At 40.4% G+C, this 23,785-nt stretch overlaps 2 protein-coding genes across 4 annotated transcripts in view; both read left to right on the top strand.

Annotated features, from left to right (window-relative positions):
* LOC112261309 (scrapie-responsive protein 1) overlaps positions 1–16,603 on the top strand; it is a 35,291-nt gene extending 18,688 nt beyond the window's left edge. Inside the window, exons 1-3 of one of the 3 annotated variants that reach the window (XM_024436574.2) lie at positions 1,207–1,780; positions 14,551–14,808; positions 15,481–16,603. In XM_024436574.2, coding sequence (XP_024292342.2) covers positions 14,561–14,808; positions 15,481–15,535 — 303 coding nt within the window. In that variant the 5' untranslated portion in view covers positions 1,207–1,780; positions 14,551–14,560 and the 3' untranslated portion in view covers positions 15,536–16,603. Of the gene's footprint in view, positions 1–1,206; positions 1,781–13,835; positions 13,974–14,550; positions 14,809–15,480 lie in introns of those variants that run through there. The other 2 variants (XM_042313788.1, XM_024436575.2) reach the window with 2 other exon arrangements.
* A 5,306-nt stretch (positions 16,604–21,909) lies between these two features.
* LOC112232029 (high mobility group protein B2) lies at positions 21,910–23,249 on the top strand. The gene is given in 5 exon segments (XM_024398833.2): positions 21,910–22,003; positions 22,006–22,070; positions 22,244–22,395; positions 22,482–22,656; positions 22,736–23,249. Coding segments are annotated over 5 exon segments (639 nt in total). The 5' UTR covers positions 21,910–21,921; the 3' UTR covers positions 22,901–23,249.
* The last annotated feature ends 536 nt before the right edge of the window (positions 23,250–23,785 follow it).

Below are 23,785 nucleotides of genomic sequence, written 5' to 3'. Positions count from 1 at the left end.
CTCCTGACCCCTCCTGTCTCAGCCTCCAGTATTTATGCTGCAGTAGTTTATGTGTCGGGGGGGCTAGGGTCAGTCTGTTATATCTGGAGTACTTATCCTGTCTTATCCGGTGTCCTGTGTGAATTTAAGTATGCTCTCTCTAATTCTCTCTTCCTTGCTCTCTCTCAGAGGACCTGAGCCCTAGGACCATGCCTCAGGACTACCTGGCATGATGACTCCTTGATGTCCCCAGTCCACCTGGCCGTGCTGCTGCTCCAGTTTCAACTGTTCTGCCTGCAGCTATGGAACCCTGACCTGTTCACCGGATGTGCTACCTGTCCCAGACCTGCTGTTTTCAACTCTCTAGAGACAGCAGGAGTGGTAGAGATACTCTTAATGATCGGCTATGAAAAGCTAACTGACATTTACTCCTGAGGTGTTGACTTGCTGCACCATCGACAACTACTGTGGTGATTACTATTTGACCATGCTGGTCATCTATGAACATTTGAACATCTTGGCCATGTTCTGTTATAATCTCCACCCGGCACAGTCAGAAGAAGACTGTCCACCCCTCATCACCTGGTTCCTCTCTAGGTTTCTTCCTAGGTTTTGGCCTTTCTAGGGTTGTTTTTCCTAGCCACCGTGCTTCTACACCTGCATTGCTTGCTGTTTGGGGTTTTAAGCTGGGTTTCTGTACAGCACTTTGAGATATCAGCTGATGTAAGAAGGGCTATATAAATCAATTTGATTTGATTTGATTAAGCATCAACCGCAAAATGGCATCATTTATTGAGTATGTCTGCTTTCAGAGCCCGAAAGGCCATTTCTCAGTTTTCGGTAGCTGTATAACACAAAGTAAATACCGCTTGATTTGTTTAAAGTGGAAACTGCAATGGATAAAACTGTGCTGCCGTCCAATAAGAAGCAATTGATTTAACACACGAAGTAGATGATTAAGTTTGGCTGTGACGGATACTTTCACAGCCAACCAGCTCTATCAGCAGTCAGTGGAGCTCCTCTGCGTGTCAGCAAGGAAAGGAGCCAAGTCAAGGCAAAGGTTATAGCTATAGAGAAACTTGCATTTCCCTTCCAACTGGTTCATTTACTGCATGCATCACTTGCATTTCATTACACCCAGACAGACACTCCATTTAAACAGTACGAGCATCCACCACATCTGATTGCAACACTCACAGCAATTCAGATGCTTTCGAGAGTTTCAGTGAAAGGCAACATTCAGTATCAGGCATTCATTCATTCGCTCTTGGATGGTTGTCTATTGAAATGCAAAATGGCTGATATACAGCCAATTAAAATAAAATAAAAACACATTGAAAACACCTTTACTAAAAATATAGCCTACTACTTCAAGCCTGCTATATTGGTGTTATACGTTATTCTGGATGTGAACAAACGCTGCTTGTCCTCTAGACTGTAAAACCATGATTCAAACCCGTTCATGTACTTTTCCACAGCATATATGAACTAAATCTGTCTGAGACTGAGAGGTTTGGTTTGGATCACTCCCCAATGCTGGCCTCCTCTCTTAGCCCTGTACCGTCCTGGCATGTAAGCATCGCATTATTGTCGTGCTTGTGCAGAGTTCGGACTTAATCAATGCCCTTGGTTATTTCTCTGGTTTACAGGCTGAGAGGAGAGAGGGGAGAGATGGTCATACTCTTAGCATGGGGTAGAGTAGGGATAAAGACTCCTCTGTTTTCTGTTTTATACTTACTAAATGTACCCAATGAAAACGGGTCAGAAGCTACTGCCGTTCCTGAGGAGAGCACTAAATAAGGTAGGGGCTAATTTAATCAGCTGATAATGTTATGTAATTGGAAATATAATAATGATGGGGAGCATTAATTATTATAAATCGATTATTAATAAAGAATCAATAGTTTTAGATTTTGCTTTCGATTATTTGGGTTAAATGCTGTAACACAGAATACAACAATTAATAAAAGTACCATGATGGTAGTGACTGCCCATTACTGCTCATCACTTATTAACCATCATATATTTACATTACTTTAATAACATATTTCAGTTATTGTGTATATTTCATTTGTTTTATTTTATGATTGTATTATTTAATTCCAAGTCATCATCTCATCTCTTTAGAGCTACTGGATATGCTGTCTGACAAAATCACTAATTTGTATCTCTTCAGAGCAAATAAGGCATACTTTTATGACTGAACACGAACTATAAATCACTTAGATCAATGTTTTTCAGGTAGCGATAGCCTGTCAAGCATCAACTGCTCTCTAAATCCCCTCACAATCGCGCATTCTTCTGCCGTTTATATTTTTAGCAGACACAAAAGAAAGACAGGACAAGTAGTTGCGCAGTGGATTGTGGTCATTGGAGTTAATTAATACGATTTACGCTCTGAAATATGTAGGATATTGGCATGTTGTAAACTACCACTCCCTACTACATCACACAGTTCAGGCTGGATCTGATTTATCTATCGAGAAACTGCAATTTGTGCATTGACCTCACAGAAAAAAACGAACGAAATGGAATTCAAATAATTTTGCTCAGCACTAGTTATAACTGCAATGTACAGTATTGAAGTTTATAAGACTGCAATCATTGTACCGAGGAAATCTTCACAATAAATGGGTTATGGTAATATCATTTAAATGCAAACAATATTGAATCTATTTAAAGCACAAGGTTGAATTATTTAGTTGCATAAGCGACATAGCAAATAGGCTGTATATATCCACCAATCTTTGCAATAACAGACAAATGCAATATTTATGTCCAGTATCACTATTGTTGCAAATTTGAAAAATGTTATAGAGGATGTCCAACTTATGCTAGGAAGAAATTCTACAATCAACATCATCATAACACTATGTGAATCAGGGTCCTACTTTAAGTGCCTTCAGAAAGTTTTCACATCCCTTGAATTTTTCCACATTTAGTTGAGTTACAGCCTGACTTTAACATTTATACAATTTGGATTTTTTGTTGTTGGCAGTAGCCTACACACAATGCCCTATAATGTCAAAGTGGACTTATATATTTTGTTATTTTTCAAATTAATACAATATTTAAAGTTGAACTGACTTGAGTCAAAAACTATTCAACCTTTTTGTTATGACAAGCCTAAATAAGTTCAGGAGTAAAAATGTGCTTAACAAGTCACCTAATAAGTTGCATGGATTCACTCTGTGTACAATAATAGTGTTTAGCATACTTTTTGAATGATTACCTCATCTATATAACCCACACATACAATTATCTGTAAGCTCCCTCAGTTGAGCAGTGAATTTGAAACACAGATTCACCCACAAAGACCAGGGAGGTTTTCCAATGCCTCGCAAAGAAGGGCACCTATTGGTGGATAAAATTTAAAATTAAAAAATAGATATTGAATATCCATTTGAGCATGGTGAAGTTATTAATTGCACTTTCAATTGTGTATCAATACACCCAGTCACTAAAAATATACAGGTGTCCTTCCTAACTTAGGAAACCACTCAGGGACATCAGTTACAGGGTTTAATGGCTGTATAGGAGAAAACTGAGGAAGGATCAACTAACCTAATTGACAGTGTGACACTGACACTAATTGACAGTGGGAAAAGAAGAAAGCTTGTACAGAAGAAAATATTCCAAAACATGCATCCTGTTTGCAACAACACACTAAAGTAATACTGCAAATAAATTTGGTAAAGCAATTCATTTTTGTCCTGAATACAAAGTGTTATGTTTGGGGAAAATCCAATACAACACGTTACTGTGTACCACTCTCCATATTTTCAAGCATAGTGGTGGCTGATAAGTTACAAACAACGCAAATAAACTAACAAATGTGCACCCAGAGGGGGAAAAAAAACTCTGGACCACCTTTGCTCCACACAGAGACACATACAAAGCTCTTCCACCCTCCATTTGGCAAATCTGACCATAATTATATCCTCCTGATTCCTGGTTACAAGCGAAAATTAAAGCAGGAAGCACCAGGGACTAGATCAATAAAAAAGTAGTCAGATGAAGCAGATGCTAAGCTACAGGACTGTTTTGCTAGCACAGACTGGAATATGTTCCGGGATTCCTCCGATGGCATTGAGGAGTACACCACATCAGTCTTTGGTTTCATCAATAAGGGCATTGATGACGTCACCCCCACAGTGCCTGTACGTACATACCCCAACCAGAAGCCATGGATTACAGGCAACATCCGCACTGAGCTAAAGGCTAGAGCTGCCGCATTCAATGAGCGTGACTCTAACCCGGAAGCTTTTAAGAAATCCTGCTCTGCCTTCGAACGAACCATCAAACAGGCAAAGCGTCAATACAATCGTACTACACTGGCTCTGATGCTCACCAGATGTGGCAGGGCTTGCAAACCATTACTGACTGCAAAGGGAAGCACAGCCCAGAGCTGCCTAGTGACACGAGCCTACCAGACAAGCTAAACTACTTCTATGCTTGCTTCGAGGTAAATAACACTGAAACATGCATGAGAACACCAGCTGTTCCGGAAGACTGTGTGATCACGCTCTCCACAGACAATGTGAGTAAGACCTTTAAACAGGTCAACATTCACAAGGCCGCAGGGCCAAACGAATTACCAGGACATGTACTGCGAGCATGTGCTCACCAACTGGCAAGTGTCTTCACTGACATTTTCAACCACTCCCTGTCAGAGTCTGTAATACCAACATGTTTTAAGCAGACCACCACAGTGCCTGTGCCCAAGAAAACTAAGGTAACCTGCCTAAATGACGACCGACCCGTAGCACTCACGTCTGTAGCCATGAAGTGTTTTAAAATGCTGGTCATGGCTCACATCGACACCATTATCGTAGAAACCCTAGACCCACTCTAATTTGCATACCACCCCAACAGATCCACAGATGATGCAATCACTGTCCTTTCCCACCTGGACAAAAGGAACACCCATGTGAGAATGCAATTCATTGACTACAGCTCAGTATTCAACACCATAATGCCCTCAAAGTTCATCAATAAGCTAAGGACCCTGGGACTAAACACCTCCCTCTGCAACTGGACCCCTGAAGGGTAGGTAACAACACATCCGCCACTTTGATCCTCAATACAGGGGCCCCTCAGGGGTGCGTGCTCAGTCTTCTCCTGTACTCTCTGTTCACTCATGACTCATGACGGCCAGGCACGACTCCAACACCATCATTAAGTTTCCCGATGACAGAACAGTGGTAGGCCTAATCACAGACAACGATGAGACAGCCTATAGGGAGGAGGTCAGAGACCTGGCCATGTGGTGCCAGGACAACAACCTCTCCCTCAACATGGTCAAGACAAAGGAGATGATTGTGGACTACAGGAAAAACAGGACTGAGCACGCCCCTATTCTCATCGACGGGGCTGCAGTGGAGCAGTTTGAGAGCTTCAAGTTCCTTGGTGTCCACATAACCAACAAACTAACATGGTTCAAGCACACCAAGACAGTCGTGAAGAGGGCACGACAAGACCTATTCCCCCTCAGAAGACTGAAAAGATTTGGCATGGGTCCTCAGATCCTCAAAAGATTCTACAGCTGCACCACCGAGAGCATCCTAACTAGAAGTTGACCGATTATGATTTTTCAACGCCAATACCGATACCGATTATTGGAGGGCCAAATAAAGCTGATACCGATTAATCGCCCGATTTTTATGTATATATATTTGTAATAATGACATTTACAACAATACTGAATGAACAATGAACACTTATTTTTAGACTTAATATAATAAATCAATAAAATCAATTGAGTCTCAAATAAATAATGAAACATGTTTAATTTGATATAAATAATGCAAAAATAAAGTGTTGGAGAAGAAAGTAAAACTGCAATATGTGCCATGTAAAAAAGCTAACGTTTAAGTTCCTTGCTCAGAACATGAGAACATATGAAAGCTGATGGTTCCTTTTAACACGAGTCTTCAATATTCCCAGGTAAGAAGTTTTAGGTTGAAGTTATTATAGGACTATTTCTCTCTATACCATTTGTATTTCATATACCTTTGACTATTGGATGTTCTAATAGGTACTTTAGTATTGCCAGCCTAATCTCGGTAGTTGATAGGCTTGAAGTCATAAACAGCGCAATGCTTGAAGCATTGAGAAAAGCTATTGGAAAACGCAGTAAAGTGCTGTTTGAATGAATGCTTACGAGTCTGCTGCTGCCTACCAGTGCTCAGTCAGACTGCTCTATCAAATCATAGACTTAATTATAATATAATAACACACAGAAATACGAGCCTTAGGTCATTAATATGGTCAAATCCGGAAACTATCATTTCGAAAACAAAACATTTATTCTTTCAGTGAAGTACGGAACCGTTCCGTATTTTATCTAACGGGTGGCATCCATCAGTCTAAATATTGCTGTTACATTGCACAACATGTAATGTTATGTCATAATTACGTGAAATTCTGGCAAATTAGTTTGCAAAGAGCCAAGCAGCCCAAACTGGGGCATATACCCTGACTCTGCGAAATCAAGAGAAGTGACACAAATTCCCTAGTTTAATATTGCCTGCATTAATTTATTTTAACTAAATATGCAGGTTTAAAAAAATACATATTTCTGTGTATTGATTTTAAGAAAGGCATTAATGTTTATGGTTAGGTACATTTGTGTAACGATTGTGCTTTTTTCGCAATACGCTTTTGTTAAATCATCCCCCGTTTGGCAAAGTTGGCTGTCTTTGTTAGGAAGAAATGGTCTTCACACAGTTCGCAACGAGCCAGGTGGCTCAAACTGCTGCATATACCCTGACTCTGTTGCACAGAACGCAAGAGAAGTGACACAATTTTCCTAGTTAAAATAAATTAATGTTAGCAGGCAATATTAACTAAATATGCAGATTTAAAAATATATACTTGTGTAATGATTTTAAGATAGGCGTTGATGTTTATGGTTAGGTACACATGGGTGCAAAGACAGTGCTTTTTCGCAAATGCGCTTGTTAAATCACCCGTTTGGCGAAGTAGGCTGTGATTCAATGATAAATTAACAGGCACCTCATCGATTATATGCAATGCAGGACAAGCTAGATAAACTAGTAATATCATCAACCATGTGTAGTTAACTAAGATCGATTGTTTTTAATAAGATACGTTCAAGTACCTTACTGTGGCTCCTTGCTGCACTCGCATAACAGGTAGTCAGCCTGCAAAGCAGTCTCCTCGTGGAGTGCAATGTAATCGTGTCACGCCCTGACCTTAGTGTTCTTTGTTTTCTTTATTATTTTGGTTAGGACAGGGTGTGACATGGGTGATGTACAGTGCCTTGCGAAAGTATTCGGCCCCCTTGAACTTTGCGGCCTTTTGCCACATTTCAGGCTTCAAAGATAAAGATATAAAACTGTATTTTTTTGTGAAGAATCAACAACAAGTGGGACACAATCATGAAGTGGAATGACATTTATTGGATATTTCAAACTTTTTTAAACAAATCAAAAACTGAAAAATTGGGCGTGCAAAATTATTCAGCCCCCTTAAGTTAATACTTTGTAGCGCCACCTTTTGCTGCGATTACAGCTGTAAGTCGCTTGGGGTATGTCTCTATCAGTTTTGCACATCGAGAGACTGAAATTTTTTCCCATTCCTCCTTGCAAAACAGCTCGAGCTCAGTGAGGTTGAATGGACAGCATTTGTGAACAGCAGTTTTCAGTTCTTTCCACAGATTCTCGATTGGATTCAGGTCTGGACTTTGACTTGGCCATTCTAACACCTGGATATGTTTATTTTTGAACCATTCCATTGTAGATTTTGCTTTATGTTTTGGATCATTGTCTTGTTGGAAGACAAATCTCCGTCCCAGTCTCAGGTCTTTTGCAGACTCCATCAGGTTTTCTTCCAGAATGGTCCTGTATTTGGCTCCATCCATCTTCCCATCAATTTTAACCATCTTCCCTGTCCCTGCTGAAGAAACGCAGGCCCAAACCATGATGCTGCCACCACCATGCTTGACAGTGGGGATAGTGTGGTGTGTTCAGGGTGATGAGCTGTGTTGCTTTTACGCCAAACATAACGTTTTGCATTGTTGCCAAAAAGTTCAATTTTGGTTTCATCTGACCAGAGCACCTTCTTCCACATGTTTGGTGTGTCTCCCAGGTGGCTTGTGGCAAACTTTAAACAACACTTTTTATGGATATCTTTAAGAAATGGCTTTCTTCTTGCCACTCTTCCATAAAGGCCAGATTTGTGCAATATACGACTGATTGTTGTCCTATGGACAGAGTCTCCCACCTCAGCTGTAGATCTCTGCAGTTCATCCAGAGTGATCATGGGCCTCTTGGCTGCATCTCTGATCAGTCTTCTCCTTGTATGAGCTGAAAGTTTAGAGGGACGGCCAGGTCTTGGTAGATTTGCAGTGGTCTGATACTCCTTCCATTTCAATATTATCGCTTGCACAGTGCTCCTTGGGATGTTTAAAGCTTGGGAAATCTTTTTGTATCCAAATCCGGCTTTAAACTTCTTCACAACAGTATCTCGGACCTGCCTGGTGTGTTCCTTGTTCTTCATGATGCTCTCTGCGCTTTTAACGGACCTCTAAGACTATCACAGTGCAGGTGCATTTATACGGAGACTTGATTACACACAGGTGGATTGTATTTATCATCATTAGTCATTTAGGTCAACATTGGATCATTCAAAGATCCTCACTGAACTTCTGGAGAGAGTTTTCTGCACTGAAAGTAAAGGGGCTGAATAATTTTGCACGCCCAATTTTTCAGTTTTTGATTTGTTAAAAAAGTTTGAAATATCCAATAAATGTCGTTCCACTTCATGATTGTGTCCCACTTGTTGTTGATTCTTCACAAAAAAATACAGTTTTATATCTTTATGTTTGAAGCCTGAAATGTGGCAAAAGGTCGCAAAATTCAAGGGGGCCGAATACTTTCGCATGGCACTGTATGTGGTTTTGTCTTCTCTAGGGGTTTTGTATGTTTATGGGGGTGTTTCCTATCTAGGTGTTTTTGTAAGTCTATGGTTGCCTAGATTGGTCCTCAATTAGAGGCTGCTGTCTATCGTTGTCTCTGATTGGGAACCATATTTAGGCAGCCATATTCTTTGGGTATTTTGTGGGTGATTGTTTCCTGTGTCAGTGTTTGTGCCACACGGGACAGTTTTGTTTCCTTGTCACGTTGTTATGTGGTTATGTGTGTCATGTTCAGTCTTTTCTATTAAAACATGGACACTTACCACGCTGCGTATTGGTCCGATCCTTGCTACACCTCTTCAGACGAAGAGGAGGAAATCCGTTACAAATCGGCCCTGATCGGTGTCCAAAAATGCAGATTACCGATTGTTATGAAAACTTGAAATCGGCTCTAATTAATCGGCCATTCCGATTAATTGGTCGACCTCTAATCCTAACTGGTTGCATCACTGCCTGTATGGCAACTGCTCGGCCTCTGACCGCAAGGCACTACAGAGGGTAGTGCGAACGGCCCAGAACATCACTGGGGCCAAGCCTCCTGCCATCCAGAAACTCTATACCAGGTGGTGTCAGAGGAAGGCCCTGGAAATTGTCAAAGACTCCAGCCACCCTAGTCATAGACTGTTCTCACTGCTACTGCACGGCAAGTGGTACCGGAGCACCAAGTCTAGGTCTGAGAGGCGTCTAAACAGCTTCTACCCCCAAGCCATAAGACTCCTGAACTTCTAATTAAATGGCTTCCCAGACTATTTGCATTGCACCTGTTATCATCTATGCATAGTCACTTTAATAACTCTAACTACATGTACAGTTGAAGTTGGAAGTTTACATACACCTTAGCCAAATACATTTAAACTCAATTTTTCACAATTCCTGACATTTAATCCTAGTAAAAATTCCCTGTCTTAGATCAGTTAGGATCACCACTTTATTTTAAGAATGTGAAATGTCAGAATAATAGTAGAGAGAATGATTTATTTCAGCTTTTATTTCTTTCATCACATTCCCAGTGGGTCATAAGTTTACATACACTCAATTAGTATTTGGTAGCATTGCCTTTAAATTGTTTAACTTGGGTCAAACGTTTTGGGTAGCCTTCCACAAGCTTCCCACAATAAGTTGGGTGAATTTTGGCTGATTCCTCCTGACAGAGCTGGTGTAACTGAGTCAGGTTGTAGGTCTCCTTGCTCGCACACACTTTTTCAGTTCTGCCCACATATTTTCTATAGGATTGAGGTCAGGGCTTTGTGATGGGCACTCCAATACCTTGACTTTGTTGTCCTTAAGCCATTTTGCCACAACTTTGGAAGTATGCTCGTGGGCATTGTCCATTTGGAAGACCCATTTGTGCCTTAGCTTTAACTTCCCGACTGATGTCTTGAGACGTTGCTTCAATATATCCACATAATTTTCCACCCTCATGATGCCATCTATTTTGTGAAGTGCACCAGTCCCTCCTGCAGCAAAGCACCCCCACAACATGATGCTGCCATCCCCATGCTTCACGGTTGGGATGGTGTTCTTCGGCTTGCAAGCCTCCCCCTTTTTCCTCCAAACATAATTATGGTCATTATGGCCAAACAGTTCTATTTTTGTTTCATCAGACCAGAGAACATTTCTCTAAAAAGTATGATCTTTGTCCCCATGTGCAGTTGCAAACAGTAGTCTGTCTTTTTTATGGTGGTTTTAGAGCAGTGGCTTTTTCCGTGCTGAGCGGACTTTCAGGTTATGTCGATATAGGACTCGTTTGACTGTGGATATAGATACTTTTGTACCTGTTTCCTCCAGCATCTTCACAAGGTCCTTTGCTGTTGTTCTGGGATTGATTTGCACTTTTCGCACTAAAGTACGTTCATTTCTAGGAGACAGAACGCGTCTCTTTCCTGCGCGGTATGACGGCTGCATGGTCCCATGGGGTTTATACCTGCATACTTTTGTTTGTACAGATGAATGTGGTACCTTCAGGCGTTTGGAAATTGCTCCCAAGGATGAACCAGACTTGTGGAGGTCTACAATTTTTTTTCTGAGGTCTTGGCTGATTTCTTTTGATTTTCCCATGATGTCAAGCAAAGAGGCACTGAGTTTGAAGGTAGGCCTTGAAATACATCCACAGGTACACCTCCAATGACTCAAATGATGTCAATTAGCCTATCAGAAGCTTCTAAAGCCATGACATAATTTTCTGGAATTTTCAAAGCTGTTTAAATGCCAGTCAACTTAGTGTATGTAAACTTCTGACCCACTGGAATTGTGATACAGTGAATTATAAGTGAAATGATCTGTCTGTAAACAATTGTTGTAAAAATGACTTGTGTCATGCACAAAGTAGATGTCTATAGTTTGTTAACAAAACTATAGTTTGTTAACAAGACATTTTTGGAGTGAAAAGGTTTTAATGACTCCAACCTAAGTGTATGTAAACTTCAGACTTCAACTGTACATATTACCTCAACTAACCAGTGCCCCCGCACATTGACTCTCTACCGGGTACCCCGCTGTATATAGTCTCACTATTGTTATTTTACTGCTGCTCTTTAATTACTTTTATTTCTTATTCTTATCTGTATTATTTTTAACTGCATTGTTGGTTAGAGACTCGTAAGTCAGCATTTGGCGCATGTGACTAATAAAATGTTATTTGATTTGATTTGACATGTTATGGGTTTGTTTGTAATAGTTAAGAACTGGGGGGCATGGGGGGTTCAGGATAAAAAGAAAAGGAATGGAGCTTAGCACAGGCAAAATCCTAGTGGAAAACCTGGTTCTGTCTGCTCAATTAGTCCTTATCAGTTAACATTTTGAAGATTGGTAAATTAGTCAAATTAGTCTAGCCAGCTATATGAACTTTTAGTAGTCATGGCTGAATTACGTGCCCAGGGACCCTGACCTCCAGGGGGCCCCAATTGATTTTATTATTCACACTCACTCAGATATCATATCTCTTACATGTAACTAAATGTAATCTAAAATGTCATCTACGTAATCCCAAAAACAAATGATTTATCATGAGAGGGCCATAAGTAATGATGCCTCCTCCAAGAAAGGTTGAAAGCTCACCTTTCTGATAAAAATAGTTATAAATTGCTGAGGTGTAGTCACTTTTGAGGACACAAGCTCAAGTACACAAGTAAAAATATGATTCTTATTTTGTATGTATTTCCTATTCAACAAAACTGTATGAATAATGCTTGAAATATAGTATAATGAAATTATACAAATAATAACTATAACATTTCACCTTCCTTATAACTGTAAAAATACATATTTGTATGTCTAGTATTAGATCAAATATGCAGGTCTCTCTTGATCATAACGTCTGCCCCCACCGCTGTGAACGTCACACAAGAGAGCTCTAGCTTGGCTTCCTGAACTCGCCTTCCATCTTACTATTGTCTGTCTAGGACAAACAAAAAGTGTGTTTTTGTTTAAAATCTATTAATCTTTTTAGATTACTGTGATAAAGTTGGTTATAAACCGATCTCTGAATGTGCTCGAGCGACGAAACCGCTCTATCCTGTTGCGCTACGACGTCAGGATTTTAAGGCATGTGCTTTGTCAGCGGCTGTGATGTATGGTTTAGACAGGAGTTGATGGACAGTCGGAAGAGCGAATGAAATGGTAGAAGGGACATCCCAGCTTCAAGTGGTGTCAGATTTCACATCTTAAACAAAGATTATGGATATACTGACAAGACACATGTCTCGTTGTCCTAACAATGGAAGTCGTTGTCCACAAAGCGGCATAGTGTGCCGTCTAGATCCCGCCTATTCTTTCTTTGGATTGGTGGATACATCTAATTATTGTTATCTCTTTTGAAAATTCGATGAGGGTTGTTGACGTCAACTGCCTGTATTCAATGGAGAGACGCTACACTATTGGCCTCATTCAATGAATATGCATAGCCATCTCGAGACAACAACCATATAAAGTGTTTTTTCTCAAAATTGCCGGGATGTCACGTGCCCTACTTATCAGTACACTCGTAACAATTTAAGCATTAGGAAACTATTACTGGATTAAATAAACCTACCGTAGCAAATAAGCCATACATTTTTTGGTTGACCAAATTCAACACTTTCTCATTGACTTTCATACAAAAACTTTGCTTGGTGGGCGAAACAACGAAAAAACGCCACCTACTGAAAGGAGACATCTTTCCGCCGAGTTTGGCATCTCTATTCCTCTTCAATTCTATTCAAGGGGCTTTATTGGCATGGGAAACGTGTTAACATTGCCAAAGCAAGTGAGGTAGACAATATACAAAAGTTAAATAAAGAAAAATTAACAGTAAACAATACACATTCAGAAGTTTCAAAACAATAAAGACATTACAAATGTCATATTACGTATATATACAGTGTTGTAACAATGTACAAATGGTTAAAGTACACAAGGGAAAATAAACAAGCATAAATATGGGTTGTATTTACAATGGTGTTTGTTTTTCACTGGTTGCCCTTTTCTTGTGGCAACAGGTCGTGAATCTTGCTGCTGTGATGGGCACACTGTGGTATTTCACCCAGAAGATATGGGAGTTTATCAAAATTGGGTTTGTTTTCGAAGTCTTTGTGGATCTGTGTAATCAGAGGGAAATATGTGTCTCTAATATGGTCATACACTGGTCAGGAGGTTAGGAAGTGCAGCTCAGTTTCCACCTCATTTTGTGGGCAGTGTGCACATAGCCTGTCTTCTCTTGAGAGTCATGTCTGCCTACGGCAGCCTTTCTCAATAGCAAGGCTATGCTCACTGAGTCTGTACATAGTCAAAGCTTTCCTTAAGTTTGGGTCAGTCACAGTGGTCAGGTATTCTGCCACGGTGTACTCTCTGTTTAGGGCCAAATAGCATTCTAGTTTGCTCTGTTTTTGTGTTAATTCTTTCCAATGTGTTTCCAATGTCTTCCTCTCTGTCCTAAATCACACAGGTGGAAGAGATACACTAATGAGTTGCTATGAACCCGCATTACCGCTCGATGCAAGCCTTTTCGATCTATGGTGTCCACAGATCAATTTTATAAACAAAAGTGTCGGTCGGAACCGGTACCAGAACCACGCAGGTCCTCTATGTGTGGGAATGTACATCTTTAACATGGCATAAGTCATGGCAAAGTGTGTACAATTGCAGGAAATTAGCTTTTAAACTGCAAACATTTCTCCACAGCTCAAAGCAAAATGTGTAGAATTGCAGGACATTGCAATAAAAAGTTCTGCAAAGCAAACATATTTGTTTGTGTTTTGTTAATAAATAAATAAATAAATATTCTAACAGATACCTCTGTACATATTGAAGGTTTTCATCTCGGTGCTGCGTTAATGTGTAGTGGCAAATTGTAGAACTAACAGGCTACATGTTGGCTGGGTACATATTTGTCTGTATTTGCTCTTCTCCAAATAGCATTTTAGATTTGCTTTATTTGATAGAAATGCAATAAATGAACTTCAACTTTCAAAAAATGTCCCTCCACCCCCTCTGAACCTCACTAGAACTCAGACCATGCCTATGGCTCTAACGGGAATATATTTTTTTGTGGGTTGGATTTGTAGTTAATGTTAAAACGTATTTATATATTAATGACTGGGGTGACCTTGGAGACATTCTAACTAATTATAAACATTATGTCATCCTATTTACAGCTTGATCAAAATGAAGGCACTACTCATTGCTGCTATTCTCTTGGTTGGACTGTTGGCAATGGGCAGCGAGGCCATTCCATCAAACCGCTGGTCCTGCTACAAGAAAGTCTTGAAGGACAGGGACTGTCGCAATGTTGGCATCTCCAACGGAGTTGCGACCATGCGACCCATCAATTCCCTGGAGAACCATTTCTGGGAGGGGAACAAATGCGACATGGTGTGCTACTGTAACTTCAGTGAGCTCCTCTGCTGCCCAAGGTACAGAATTCCATTCTCCTCCAGTAGGCGGCGCCCATGTTCAGCACACATATACAGTCGATGTTAATACAGTTCTGGAACAGTGGATGGCTCTGTTGTGCTGTTATGTGCACTGGAGGCCGAATGGAGGCCGGCGGGCAATTATAGTTGGGAACGAATTGGATCCAGTCACAGGCTGCCCAGTGAACACTGCCTACATTGTGATTATCATAAGCCACCTATTAATACAGGCAGGCACGTGTGCTGCCTTGCAGTGAGCTGTGATGTGGAGTTGATTTTGTTTCACTGGTCAGTTAAAAGGTCATTCGTGCTGTTTTTACATCATGGCCTTTGCTCATGTAATGCAAATACGCTATGGCTAGGCCTATGCATTTTGGCTGTTTTTAGTCAGCTGTTGACTACAGAGAAGTGTTTTTCCTTTAAAGAGGCACTTATATGCCTGGAAATCAAACAGATACACAGAGCTTATCAGTTTGCAATCACAGTTGATCAGTTTATCACTTGAAAATAATACCATTCTTGACTAGATGCTTCCTTCATTAACTAGGCCATTCTCTCCTGAATCACATGGTCCATCCACTAGAAAGTCATGGACAGTTTACCATAGTCTTGGATTCCAGGCTAATAGGGCAAAATACAAAACACATGTTTTTATTTTTCATGTTGTTCCAGGGATGTCTTCTTTGGACCCAAAATCTCCTTTATAATTCCATGCAAAACCATCTGAGCCATCAGTCGTTTGAATGGACAGTGAACACGGACGGTGCAATCTTCTGAATTAAAACAAGAGTAAAGAGTAAATGGGGCCAAGGGGGATGGGCCCATCCATTCCGGACTACAGAATTACATGCATTTCATTCTTCACTTGGAGACAGCTACAACAACGACAAGTTCAGAAGGCTGGAGCTAAAACAAAAGCACAAGCTTTGAAGCTGAAAAAAAAGAGGCCCATCTTTCACAATACATGGGCCTACAAATAAAATGCATTATTTTTAGTCTCAATACAGCACCCAGTATATTTATTTTCTGTGAAGACATTTCAACAAATGCAACCAGTGTCCCTCCTTTGCCAGGGCAGCAGGGTAGCCTAGTGGTTAGAGCATTGGACTAGGAACCGAAAGGTTGCAAGTTCAAATCCCCGAGCTGACAAGGTACAAAATCTGTTCCTAGGCCGTCATTGAAAATAAGAATTTGTTCTTAACTGACTTGCCTAGTAAAAATAAAGGTGAAATTTAAATAAAAGGCTACAGTTCAACAGTTGTATATCTGACTTGGCAGACCCTTCATTTGGCATTCGCAATGATGTGACACCCCCCATTATCTACACGTAAACAGATAGTTGTAATACCACGAGTGTGCCTTTATATTGAGTTGTTGCACATCCAAAAATATTATTCAATTAGTATGCCATTCGTGAGAGACATTCATATTTATATTAAATGCCATAAATGTCAGCCGGATCATAAAATGTGATGTTGTGATGAGCCTATGAAAGATGATTTTACATGGCTGAAACAAGTAGGCTGTTCAACTGTATTGTAAATGTCTTTGCAAAAGGATTATAGTAGTGTGTGTGTTACTAGGCCTAACTAACTGTAAGTCCTTCTGGATCAGAGTGTCTGCTAAATGACTAAAATGTAAATAACATAGCACTTACAGATCACCTAGACTGGTGGAGCTGTTTAAACAAGTTGTTCTACTGCTCCATGACATCTCCCTGTACTTATCCAATGATTTTATGTCAATTACAACAGTGTATGTGAGAATATTAATAAACAGATCGGTTTGAGTGTTATTTTGCCTGCAGGCCTTACTTGTTGTATTATGAAACCACCTTTGTTTCTCATGTTTCCTTTGTGAGCTTGTTATGTTTCAGTTTGTTGTTGATAAACTTGCTTTTGTCAGTCAGTTGCAAAACATCACTGATTAATATTGTTGTAATTAGAAGAGATTGTTCTACTGCTCTATGTAAACAAACTGAATTAAGGCTCTTGAGCAGATAAGATTTATTCACGGATTCACTGTTATTCTCAGTCACTGAGATTCCAGTAACTGTAGAATAGGCCCACAGTGAAGGATGTCAAATCGCACAAATGCATCTGACCATTATATATATATATATATTAATAAATATATATTTTTTACCTTTATTTAACTCAGCAAGTCAATTAAGAACAAATTCTTATTTACAATGACGGTCTACACCGGCCAAACCCGGATGACTCTGGTCCTGTTGTTCGCCGCCCTATGGAACTCCCAATTGGAACCAGGGTGTCTGCAGTGACGCCTCAAGCACTGAGATGTAGTGCCTTAGACCGCTGCGCCACTCGGGAGCCCAAAGTACTTCACTACTTCAGTCCTCAGTTCAAAGTCAACACACATAAACCACCCATAAACTGCTATCCTGTTTTTTCCCTATGTCTAAAATCATATACAATTTGAGACAAATCAATCCACTGTTTGTAATGTAACTCGTGCGAAAAACTCAGCACTGAAGATGGTAATTGGAGAGGAATCGAGCCTGCACTCTCCTGCCACCTTTAATACCTATGTTTGACACCCTGTGGATAAAGTCATCTGCTTCCCGCAATGAGGATCCAGCATGAATAGGATCTCGGGTCCAGTGAGTATGTGAAAGGGTGTTTTGTCAGTTGGGCCCATTTGGTAAACAACTGGGGGGCTTACAGTTTTATGCTAATGCTGATTGTCTTGTCAGCTCCTTTTGCTTGTGAGGCTATGTGCTTTCACTATGGGGCTGGGTGAGAACGGCTGTGTTGGTGAGGCTAGAAAGGAAACCTTGAGCATCTACTTTACATCTTTTGTCTTGTGGCCTTATCTTTTATTTGATATCTAACCATTTGGTATACTATTTGTCCACATTTACTATAAGTTAGCCACAAATTCACCTCTGCCAAATTTTTTTTTTTTTACAGTGCTTAATTGTGACTTTCCAATTTGCCCAGCTACTGGTGTAGGCCTCTGGGGTGGCAGGTAGCCTATCGGTTAAGAGTGTTGGCCAGTAACCGAAAGGTCACTGGTTTGAATCCCTGTGCCGACCAGATTAAAAATCTGTCTGTGCTCTTGAGCAAGGCACTTAACCCTAATTGCTCCAAGGTTGCCATCAATAATGGCTTATCCTTGGCTGTGATCCCAAGATCCAAGTTTGACTCGGGGGAAGTGGGATATGCAAAAAAAAAGCTAATTTCCAATGTACACGTGTATAATACACATTTGTACATGTGTGAAATAGGACCAACCTTATTATAATTAACATGTTAGTCACTTGTTGACAAGCGTAAACAAGGGCCTACTGTCATCATAAGCATACTACTATTTTGGTGCTATGGAATGAGAATAAAAAACTTTACTGTACTGGGAGATCCTTGGACCTTCTAGGAATCTTCCTCTCCAAGTGCAGCTGCTATGGCGGCATTCAACATAGTGGCACCATGGACGCTCAGCCTCATTGACACTTGAGCAGCTGAGGCCTGCAGGAGAAAAGGCACTCACAATAAATCTTGACATACAACCCCAACAACACTGTTACTTTTTCTCCTCCTGACACACTTAAACCGGTTTGAGCTGAACTGTTCCAGTTCCGCTGAGGCCCTGGCTGTGAGAATGCAAAACAGAACAGGAGGAATGAAGCAGGGTTGTGTCTTGATGGAGTACAGCTACGACCGGAAGTTACTTTTCAAAAGCATAACCGGTTAGCAGAGCATTATAGCTAACTCTAAACCCTTTTTCTAACCTTTTCCTAAATCCCCTAACCTGCTAACTTAATTATCCTGACCTGCTGAATAAATTCTCCTAACCTGCTACAAAAAAAAGTCACTTCAGGTTGTAACTGTATAGTCTACCACCTAGTTTCTACCATGAAGCACTGCCATGAAGCACTGACTGACTGAGAACAACAGTGAAGATGGCTGAAAATGGTTAATGCTAGCAACAAAGTAGGCCCTTTTCATTTTCAAGAGAAGTGCCATAGGTTTCTTTTAGGCTTACATTCTTACAAAAATATTTCCAACAGGGTTCTTTGGCTGTCCCCATAGGAGAAGCCTTTCTGGTTCCAGGTAGAACTATTTTGGGTTCTATGTAGAACCCTCTGTGTAAAGGGTTCTACATGGAACTCAAAAGGGATCTAACTGCAACCAAAAAGGGTTCTTCAAAGGGTTCTCCTATGGGGACAGCCAAAGAACCTTTTAGGTTCTAGATAGCACCTTTTTTCTAAGAGTGTAGAGCAAGGAGAAGTTTTCCATAAATGATTTAGACATTGGACTACTACTTTAATGTAGTAAATCTAGAAAGCTGACCACAACAATAGACTACCAAGCTCGAGCTCGCCACACACCTGGACTAATTAGTTATAAAATGGATAAATTTATTGCTGATGCATCAAAATAGCTCAGGTATGTTGCCTAATAGGTCTATCTGAAATTACAGCTAAGGATATTGGGACAGTAGCTAGCAAACACACATTGATGCTGCGATAATGTACATCAATTTGTGAGAATAAACAGACTTGTCTGTAGTAATGATTGCTGCACTGATTGATTAGGGGAAATGTATCATGCTGGCTGCAACCTGGTCTCAGAGCATTATGTATTATTCTGTACCCTCTATTTGGTATGATATGTTTATTTTCATTGGTATGTATTAATTTGTGGATGTCCATCACCCATTTTGTATGAATAGTTACACGTTACAATTCATATTATATTTAACAAATGCAAACGTACAATATGTTATGAATTTGGGAAATGAATATGCAAAACATATGATATGCTATGAATTCTAGCTAGGTGGCAAGGTGGCTAATGTTAGCTAGTTGGCTGATGTTAGCTAGGCTAGGGGTTAGTGTTACGTTTAGGAGTTAGATTAAAGGGATAAAGTTAGGGTTAGTTAAAAGGGTTAAGGTTAGGTTTAGGGGAAGGGTTAGCTAACATGCTAAGTAGTTGCAAAGTAGCTAAAAAGTAGTACGTAGTTGAAAAGTTCCTAATTGGCTAAAATGCTGAAATTATTCATGATGAGATTCGAACTCACAACCTTTGGGTTGCTAGACTTTCGCATTATACCCTACCCGTTTTTGCCTTAAGCAAAAATGTGTCTTATGTAAGCATACCAAAAGTAACATATCATACTAATTTGAGTGACCGAATTTACATATACTATGTTACGTCTAGTCTATGAGACCAGGCTGCAACACTAGGCTAGGCTATAGGCGTAACTAGGCTATATAAAGCTACTACTAGGCCAATATTGCAATGATATCCTGATTTAAGACTGTCTGAAAAAAAAGCTTCAGTCGCGTGGTGTGGCTTTATTTTGCAGAGACATTGCTACAATGTCTGCGGCTCGGTAGTACAACACAAAGCGTGGGAGCACACTGGGGTCGCATCTGCACGCAGCTGACAGCTGTTCCCCTGCTGGCCTTTGTGCTCTTGTTCTACGGTTATGGTGGAGCTTGCTTACATTTCTCACTGGCTAGATGGACACTTGCACATGGAAACATTTGAGCATTTATAAGAGAACCCAGGCAAAACGTATCAATGGCTTTGTGGGGTCTTTCTGTAGTAACGTTGTTACACTATCTGAAATATTGACAAAGTTGTACACCTTTACATGTTATTTGCATTGCATTTGAAATCTAGCTCAAATGTCTGCGCATGTTGTTGCTCAAATCTGATTGGCTTAATATTATTATGTTTTTGGTAAATTATAGTTTAATTTCATGATCATTCACCTTTATTACTGACATCTGTTAACTTCAAACATTTTTTTTTTTTTTTTTCATCAATAACTGTTCATTTCTATTGTTTCTTTAATTATCTGACGGCTAGCAGTGGCAACGGATCCTGTTAATATGATCCTTGAGACGTCACTATCACCCCATTGCAGTTAACATTTTAAATAGTTACGGTAAATTAATCGTTAAGGTTTAAGGTTAAGGTAGGGACGTCCCAATGATCTTGGTGGGAACGGGCATTCAACACACAACCCCCCCTTCAAAGCGTTTAGGCTTTTGGCGCCGTCTATTTTAAATCCCCACTCCGGCCAATCACATGAGTTTTTCCATTGACGCCACAACAGACAACCGTGATAGTCTCAAAATATAGACCTTCAAGCCAATCCAAACACCGTCCATGCCCTGGGTCCCAGATTCAAATTGAAATGTGTGATTTCAGCCAATCGTATATGACAAGCGGGAGGAGCTCTAAAAACATTTAATCAAGTTTGTGCGAACTGTCTCCCACTCACAAAACAGTGCGAAGGACTTTACATTGGCACTCATTGTATTTGTGTGGCTGGATAATAGGTGAGTAAGAGAACTCTACGCCTATCAAATCTTTCGTGATTTTCTACATGTTAAAGTTTGTTTTTGGAATGCTTTTGAACTTAAGACAAAACCTCTCAAATGCTTACTGAAGAATATATGTTGTTAACTTATTTTACTCAACTAAGCCAGCGAAGTTGTGAAGGGCGCGCTGTGATGCAGTTGCTATTTAGCTGGCTAACTTGATGCCCTAACACATTTTTAAATGCTGTATTGTTCTGCTCGTAGCCAAGAATGTTCAGTATGATAAGGAACATTTTAAAATGTTTTCCGTCCAGAAAATACTTTTTGGGTACTTCTTTCAGACATAACATGCTAACGTCGTGCTAGGTAGTTGGCGATGTTGCACGATGCATTCCATACTTGCTGCCATTGAGCTAGCCTAGCTAGCGTCGTTACTGGACTAACTTTGATCAGCCTTGCAGAAATGGTTTAGGTAACCTTTCGGTTTTATTTATGACTAACCGGTATCCTTCTGATGACCAATTTATCAATGTTTAAATGGTTTGATCCTACTTATTGCATTTGTTGGGGGACTTGGTTTAGGCGGGAAACAAAATGGAGGGACGCTTATTGTCCTAGCGGTATAGCCACAATGAAGCAGGAACTCAATCGGATTAACGCGGTTTCGCGTCCTTGGGCTGTCCGTGGAGTGGTTTGTGGCTCGTTTACTCGGTGGTACCATACGAAAACATACCTTTTTAAACCTTATTTATATATTTTGAGATTTTAATCAATTTTTTCGTTATATTTTTTTCTTTTTTCAGAATATAGCAGCCATGCCGGGTAAAGATCCTAATAAGCCGAAGGGAAAGACTTCTTCCTATGCGTTCTTTGTTGCGACGTGCCGGGAAGAACACAAGAAAAACACCCAGGAACTTCAGTGAACTTTTCCGAGTTCTCAAAGAAATGCTCAGAGAGGTGGAGGGTAAGTTCTGACTAAGCGGCCGCCATGTAAAAGTTGTTTTTTCCGGGGGGCAGGGGGCGGGGCAAAGCGTGCCTGACGAAACAGTTAGCAAATCAATGTATCAAATGGTGGGGTTTTGCTGCAACATGGATGCAGCAATGAGTGGTGTGACTAATGAAGTTTTTCTTTTCCAGACCATGTCTGCAAAAGAGAAGGTGAAGTTTGAGGACATGGCCAAGGGTGACAAAGTCCGTTATGACAAGGACATGAAGGGTTATGTGCCCCCCAAGGGATCTAAGGCAGCAGGAAAGAGAAAGAAGGACCCCAATGCCCCCAAAAGGCCACCGTAAGTACTCCACCTATACATCTATTGATTTCTGTAGCATTCAGATTTTGGAACTAAATGTGTTCTCAACATTCTATCCCCGATAGTTCTGCATTTTTTGTGTTCTGTGCTGAACACCGTGGAAGAATCAAGGCTGATAACCCAGGCATGGGCATTGGTGACATCGCCAAGCAGCTGGGTCTGCTGTGGGGCAAGCAGACTCCCAAAGACAAGCAGCCACACGAAGCAAAGGCCGCCAAGCTGAAGGAAAAGTATGAGAAGGTAAGGTCCACTTCAACTATCATGACTGACTAGAACCGTTGTATGAGACTCATGAAAATCAAGTCCATTTTTGTTGTAGGATGTTGCTGCCTACAAGGCTAAGGGAGGCGCAGGTGCAACTGCTAAGAGTGGCCCTGGCAGGCCAGCTGTTGGCAAGAAGGCAGCGCCCATGGATGATGATGACGATGATGATGACGAAGAGGAGGATGATGAGGAAGAGGAGGATGACGAGGATGACGACTAAACTGCCTGGAAACTTGAGCTGGAGTATTTGCAAAACAATGTGAACCTTACAATGTAACATTTATAGCATTTTGGATTTTTCAGAACATGTACAGTGATGTGCAATGGCTGCAATAATGCATACAGGGGTCATATTGTGCTGTCTTGTAAATTAACAGCTCTTATTCTCAAAGCACTGCTTGTTTTGTCTTTGGATGGTGGCATGTTCTTTTCCGCCCTATATTGATATTGTTTCCACTGCCGTTTTTAAGAAATACAAGAAAATGTGTAGACGTTTGCGACCCATTTTTAACGTGGAGTTTCAGTGTAGAATGATTTCTTTTTATAATAAAATTTTGTTTTGTATATTATGATTAACTTCCTTGCCTTGTTGATGACAAGTTAGATTAGGGATGTGATTAGACAACTAGTCCAATTCAGATTTTTTTTTTCTTCACACCCCACTAACTAGTCTTTCAGAGCTGATAATTTAAAAGCACGCTTGGCAGAAAAATATCTGAATTGGCTGTGTAAAAGCCAAATGTACTCCATGTTGGTTAGCTAATAGTTTCAAGGTAGTGACCTATTAAATTGCACTAAAACTTCAATGATATAGCTTAATACTCAGGCAATTCATGAAGTATACTGAACAAAATAAATGCGACATGTTGGGTTTCATGAGCTGAAATAAAAGCTCATTTTCTGTGTATTTCTATTTACCCATTTAGGGAGCATTTCTCCTTTGCCAAGATAATCCATCCACCTGTCATGTGGCATATTAAACAATGCATTAAAGGCCGGTCAAATGTGCAGTTTGTCAACACAATGCCACATCTCAAGTTAACAGGAATCCCCAACTGCACTCGTGTCAGTCTAGCAACCCCTCAATGTTCACTTCTCTACCCTA

The sequence above is a fragment of the Oncorhynchus tshawytscha genome, unplaced genomic scaffold (genome assembly GCF_018296145.1).
Source record: "Oncorhynchus tshawytscha isolate Ot180627B unplaced genomic scaffold, Otsh_v2.0 Un_contig_7744_pilon_pilon, whole genome shotgun sequence".
NCBI lineage: Eukaryota > Metazoa > Chordata > Actinopteri > Salmoniformes > Salmonidae > Oncorhynchus > Oncorhynchus tshawytscha.
Note: the sequence above shows the minus strand (reverse complement) of the source record. Positions and strands in the feature narration are given on the sequence as shown.